At 34.2% G+C, this 7,103-nt stretch overlaps 1 protein-coding gene across 1 annotated transcript in view; it reads left to right on the forward strand.

The window, feature by feature from the left end:
* Positions 1-6,788, forward strand: part of LOC149568350 (carotenoid 9,10(9',10')-cleavage dioxygenase 1-like) — a 52,322-nt gene extending 45,534 nt beyond the window's left edge. The window contains exon 8 of the mRNA XM_089816716.1: positions 6,664-6,788. Within this exon, the coding sequence (XP_089672842.1) occupies positions 6,664-6,788 (125 nt within the window). The remainder of the gene's footprint in view (positions 1-6,663) is intronic.
* Positions 6,789-7,103: the final 315 nt, after the last annotated feature.

Raw genomic sequence — 7,103 nt, forward strand, 5'->3', positions numbered from 1 at the left:
AAATAACCTTTGAGATTTGAACCCTTCACCTAGGTAGTAGAGACACACCTCTTAGACCAACTCACCACTCATGTTTTTGAGAATTATCTTCCTAAGGTACCTTGATAACTGAAAATCCTAGGTAATCCATTTAATAAATTACCTTAAAAAAATGGGAATTATTAAATTGAACCTTAATGAGTTGGGGCAATAGGTGCAACCATCCATCAACTAAAATGGCTCCCTATAAATAAGGGACGTCCTAAAAAAGAAAATATAGGAAATTTTAATGGAAAAATCTATAGTCAAATTGAAATATTGAAGACTATCACCTACATAAAAATAGATGATATCTAGACTAATCTTGGGAAGGAAACAAACACTAAGACCTGGTTAGAGGGAGGAGGCTTTCATCTTTCACAAACTTAAACCCGATTTCATATTAGTACAAGAAACAAGTAGGCCTTAATATCCCACTTTATTGAACATGTTGTAACTTAGCATAACAAAAATAAAATTAATGTACTACCTTAGATGGTGTAATTATACAAATATTCATGCTTTTATTTTTTGTGTCTGAATTGAATGTGTTTGTATTCCTTTGGTTATATGTGATGGAGTCTTGATTATGGAAGTCATGTCAACAAGAATGCTAAGAGTTGAATCCCTTGATTAGAAATGACTACGGGGGTTTAAGTCTATGATCTCAACCCAAATGGCATTGGAAAACCCTCCTCCACCTTATCTAGTCTTAAAATTTGATTCATAGCCTTCTTTGTATATTTTTTGAGTTCTCTGGAATAAATGCATAGGAAGGCTACACATATGCAAAACCCCATAATTTATCCCTTATGTCCAATCAGTACCAATGTGTCACTCTTCCAAATTGATGACACTCTTATGTTAAACATGTATGTAGTTATTCTTGACAAATGCACAGTTATATTAAACATATGTGCAATTCTGCTTGACATATGCACAATTATATTAAACAAATATACAATTATATTGTATAGGTGCATTTTGCATTGAAAAAATGTGTGTCAAAATTGAACAAATTCATGTTAGCATTGAAAAAATGTGCACTTATAAGAAATAGATGCATGGATTTACTATTTTCTTAGTTTGTGGTTCACTAAGTGATATCCTATGGTTAGTTTTCTCTATTGGTTGATCCTAATTGGCCTTGTTTTTGTTATGAAACTTCTTTGAGATTCCCTAGCTTGTATAAATCTTCATGGCTTGTGTATTGGATCTAGAGTAGGGTAGGAAACCCTAGGAGAGTGGCTCACCATGGGTGTTGGGACCCAAAAGTTTCCCAAAGAATTATATGCCTAAAGACCAGTGCCCTACACAAGTTGGTTCTATAAGTAAGTTTGATAACAAGTGATAACTTACTAAAAATCTATAGGGTTAGGATTTCATAGATTAATCAAGCTAAGAAAAGTGGTATTTCTAGAGTACTCAGGGAAGGATGAGTGCAAAATTTAGGTTCCTAAACCAGGAGGTTGATCCTAGCATTACTAGGTCATGCCCATTACCCCATTGGAGTACTCAAGGGAAGGCATTTTGTTCAACAGGGTGGCCTCAACCATAGGAGCTGATCCCAACACTTAGGAAGGTACAATGACACTCACCTAGATGTGGTTGAAACCCTCACTTTGGATTTTCCTTTGGTTTTCCTTTTTGCATTGTGATGTCTTTTGGGAATTATGCCTTGTATGGCTTTGTATTACTTTGTACTTATTTTGGGTATAAGCTTTAGAATACCTTAGACCTATTGGATCATAGTTTCTTCTCCTAGGTTGGGGTTGATTTGTTAGGGATCGCAAAGTTGGGTGGCAAAACTTGAGGCTCGCTTATGGATTAGTGTTGGAACTTGGTGTTAAGCAATAATGCTTGGAAAATGTTGAAGAAAATTGTTGGTGTATTAGCTCCAAATGTATAATTTGATGTAATAGATGTAATGCAAATTGATGTAAGTTGGTTTACAATGTAAAAGGGGGAGGGGGGAAATTTTGTATAAGGGTTGGGTAGATAGAGATGAAATTTTGTGAAAATGGTTATGACATTTGTATCATTAAGAATCTTGTGGAAATGAAATTATTGTTATGCTTTATTCTAAGTTAAATGATATCATAATCCTATGGTCTCTTTCTCTTAAAATTATCAATACCATGTTTAATATGCTTATTTAAAGTTCACGTTTTCTTTAAGTTGCACTATAAGGGAACCTATATATGTATGTATATATATACTATCACATAGGAAGTTATTTTCTTAATTTATGTAGGTTCCCTATTGGGGGCATCACATTTGATATCAGATCCCTAGGTTTCTACATTGGGAGCTCCATGTCTTACTATATAAGACAAACTTTCCTTAATGTAAAAATCTGTCACCTAACCTATGAACTTTCTAACTTTAGCCTACCTCTCAAAACATGAAGGGCTAGAAGGGATAGAATAAAAAATTCACCCCCAAGATCCAAACATGAGAGCTCTCAAGGAGAGTGAAGGGAGTCAGATAGGAACATGGCAAGTGAAAGCCACAAGGAGGAGATTGAATTAGTACAAAATTAGGAGATTGATGTAGAAAATAATGGAAAGATTAGACCAAATGGAAAATAGGATTAATAGGGAAGAAGCTAATCATTCCCACATAGGTAATCATAAGGAACAGGAAAGAAGTCCTCGGAGGAGAAATCTACAAGACCATTAGACACATATTTCCACACAAGTGAAAGATCTTTTCAGATTACAAATACCTAAGTCTTATGGAAAAGAAGGAGGTTCATCATTAGAAACTTGGCTCTTTGAACTAGAAAGTTGTTATACTATGCACCCATTCAATAGTAATGTAAAGGCCAAGTGCACTATTATGCATTTAAGAAAGAACACATAAAATTGGTGGCATCGAGAAGAAGAAAGGTTACAAGTGAATGTTGATAAAATATCTTGGGAACTATTTCTAGAAGCTTTAAGGGACACATACCTCTCTAATCAACTAAGGCAAGGTAGAGCATAAGAATTTCATCAACTTAAACAAAATAACATGATTGGGGAAGAATATAAAAGGAAGTTTTATGAACTCAACCCTTCTTAGGTTACAAGGAGGATGACCCTATGTTAGTACAAAATTTCAAAAGAGGCCTCAGGGAGAAGATATTAGGAGGATTAATAGTCCTTGAACCAAAGACACTAAGGGAAGTATTGGCTAAAGCCTTTTTGGTTGAAAGAAATATGATAATGAGAATGGGTGGCCATATAGGTATCCAACTCACTCAAAAAAATAATAGGAGAATCCAAGGGGCCATAGGTTCTCAAACAAAATCATTCTTTAAAGAGGGTAAATAGTTTTAGAAAAAGAGGAAGTTCCAAAATCACATAGGATAACATTTGAATGAGAGGACAAATAGAAAATACAATTCGTTACAGAACCCTCAAGATTTTAATAAGGGAATTGTTCAATAATTTAGAACTACACCTTCCCATAGTTATGGTAGGAATACATGGTGTTTATCCTGTGTTCAACAAGGTCACTATGCAACAAGTTGCCAACATAAGTCAAATGAAACCTACTCACAAAAAAAAAGTAGTCTTATAACCCATAGTTGGAAATGCAAGCTGCTCTCATCTCATATTTGCAGCCATGGACCAACATCATGAAAAAATTTAATGAATAGTAATAGAAACTTTAGGTGTGTTAAAGAACAAATAAATTTCTACATTGTTTGACTTAGAACCTACCGATTCTTTCATTTCCCCTACTTTAGAATTATGTGAGTTAGATGCTAAGGGACAAGATGATAAGTGGTAGGTAGAATTAGCTTCACATGACAAAATATCCACAAATTTGATGGTAGAGAACTATGAGATAAATCTAGGACCTTTCTCAACCATGGTGGACCTCTAGGTTATTCCCCTAGGTTCTTATGGAGAAATTTTGGGCATTGATTGGTTAGGAGCTCATGAGTCCAATATACACTATTGGAAGAATGAAATTCTTTGAAATGATGATGCATGAAAAGAGAACAAATTCATAGGAATACAAAAATTTTCACACTTACATATGATATCATCCATGTAGTTAAAATGAAGCATGAGAAAGGGATGCCAAAATTTTACAGTAACAATTAATGAGCTTGAAGAGGAGGTAAGGGAAATAAAACTCAAACATACTTTATTGGAAGAATTTCCATATGTCTTTCCAAAAGAAATTTTAGGGATGCCTCCAAAATGAGACATCAATTTTCACATTGATCTTTATATGCCTAGAGTAGAACGAATCTCAAAGGCTCCCTATAGAATGATCACTTAGGAATTGAGTGAATTAAGGCTTCAACTAGAGGAAATTTTGGAGAAGGGGTTCATTAGACCTAGTGTGTCACCCTAGGGAGCACCTATAATTTTTGTGAAGAAGAAGGATGGATCCTTAAGACATTATGCATTGATTACAAAAAAAATTAATAAAGTCAGCATTAAGAATCGATATCCTCTACCTAGGATCAATGATTTGTTTGAACATATGAAAGGGGGAAAATATTTTCAAAGATAGATTTAAAATTAGGGAATCATCAACTTAGAATTTATGAAGCAAATATCCACCAAACAACTTTTTGTACCAGATATGGCCATTATGAATTTATAGTTGTACCCTTTGGGTTAACTAATGTACCCTCAATATTTATGAGTTTAATGAATGGAGTCTTCAGAAATTGCCTATAAAAAAATTTAATAGTTTTTTTGGATGATATATTGGTATATTTTGAAACCATTGAAGAGTATGAGCAACATTTGAGAAAGTTCTTTAGTGTCTCAAAGAAAATCAACTATATACCTATCTAGAGAAGTGTGAATTTTCCCAAAAAAAAAGTTACATTTTTAGGGCATGTGATCTTGGGGGAAGGGATCTCAATAGATCCCTCAAAATACAAGCAATAGTAAACTATCAGACCCACTAATGTCTTAGAAGAAGTTTTATGGGATTGACCAAGTGTTATTGAAGGTTTTAATGGGGTTTTCTATAATTTCTCACACTATTACATCTCTCTAAAGAAAAGGAAAGTAATTTATTTGGTCAAAAAAATGTGAAGCAACATTTCAATTCCTTAAACAAAAATTGACTAGTGCTCCAATTCTTGCAATTCTTGACCAAACTTGAAACTTTGTAGTATGTATTAATGATTCTTTAGAAGGGATAGGAGTAGTTATCATGCATGAAGGAAGGGTGATTACTTATGAATGAATAAAACTAATGGACCATAAACTCAAATATCCCACAAATGACTTAGAATTGGCAATAGTAGTACATACCCTAGTCAGATGGAGACATTTCCTTCTTGGTCATAAATTCGAGCTACATACATATCATAGAAGCCTTCAATATATATTCATTCAACCAAATATTAATGAAAGGAAATGTATATGGATGGAATTTCTATGTGAATATGACTTTTATGTAAATTATATTTAGGGAAAAGAAAATCTAGTGGCAAACATACTTAGTAGGCATAGACATGAAGTCTCCACTCTCAATCTCAATGTGGATTTACATAGTTAGATACCAAGGAAGAATATATGTTCTTGAAGAACTGAGAGGGCTCATTTTAGAAGAGGCACATAAGGCACCATACTTAACTCACCCATGAATTAAGAAGATTCATGCAAACTTGAGATATCGCTTCTTCTAGAAGGGAATCAAAGAGATATATTAGACTTCATGGCTAGATGCTAAAGAATTCCAAAGGATGAAGGTAGAACACCAACATCTAGTAGGACTCTTATATCCACACTCTATCCATAGATGGAAGTGGGATATAATATCTATGGAATTAATAGCTAGACTACCCTTGACACCTTGTAGGTATGATAATACCATGGCAATTGTGGATAGTCTCACAAAGGTAGCACACTTTACTCCAATATAGTCTTCTTATACAACTAACTTAGTAGCGAGAGTATTCTTAAAGGAGGTGGTTAGGTTTCATGGGGTACCTAAAAATATCATTTCAAATAGGGACCCTATCTTCACCTTAGAATTATGGACATCCCTCTAGAAAACCTTAGGCACAAAACTAAATTTTAGTTCACCCTATCATCCAAAGATAGACAAGCAAACGGGAAGGGTAAACCAAGTTTTGGAAGATATATTGTGGATGTATGTTATGGACCAGCCAAGCCATTGGTAAGATTACCTATATCTTGTAAATTTTTCTTATAGCAATGGGTATGATAGCTCTATAGGTATGGCACCCTTCTAGTTGTTCTATGGTCGACCTTGTTGTACTCCCTTGAGATGGGATCATTTGGAGGACAGAGTAAGTTTGGGGCTATAAATGCTTCAGTATTAGAAAGACAAGTACACAATATCATGGAACATTTGGTTACTACATAGGACTTGTAGAGGAAGTATGCTGACACTCATAGAACAGATAAGTAGTTTTTAGTTGGGAGCAAGATCTTTCTAAGTGTAAGGCCACATAAGAGTTTGATTAGATATTGGAAGGGGTTTAAATTAGCACCATGATTTTTGGACCATTCAATATATTAGAGAGGGTTGAACCTATTTCCTAGTGGCTTTCCTTGCCACCTATCCTCACTCACATACATGATGTTTTCATAGATTTGTGCTAAAGAATACATTTCTGATATTGTTCATGTTTTGGATTAGCATTCTTTGCAGGTAGCATATGGGAAGTTAGCTTTGGTGCTAGTGCACATACTTTAGTAGAGGACCCTGCAACTCAAGGGATTGTGGAACAAGTCAAGGTCCAATGGAGCTCCAATGATGACACATCAACCATTTGAGAGAATGCTAATAGATACATGATATCATATCCATATTTATTTTTTGGATTTTAGGAGAAAGCCTAGTCCTAGGGGAGGAAGCTATAGTGCCCACCCTAGTGACATGATTTATTATGTATTCAACATATATTCCATGTTGGGATAGGAGATATGATGATTAAGAGATGGTTTTCTTATAGCATGTTTTATATACTTTCATGGATATGATTATTATATCTAACACTACTAACTCATCTAATATTGCAAGTTATATATATATATATATATATATATATATATATATATGGTGATGTAGATGTGTGTGAGAATAAGTAT

The sequence above is a fragment of the Cupressus sempervirens genome, chromosome 3, assembly GCF_028749045.1.
Source record: "Cupressus sempervirens isolate cs-2001-9-10 chromosome 3, ASM2874904v1, whole genome shotgun sequence".
Classification (NCBI taxonomy): Eukaryota; Viridiplantae; Streptophyta; class Pinopsida; order Cupressales; family Cupressaceae; genus Cupressus; species Cupressus sempervirens.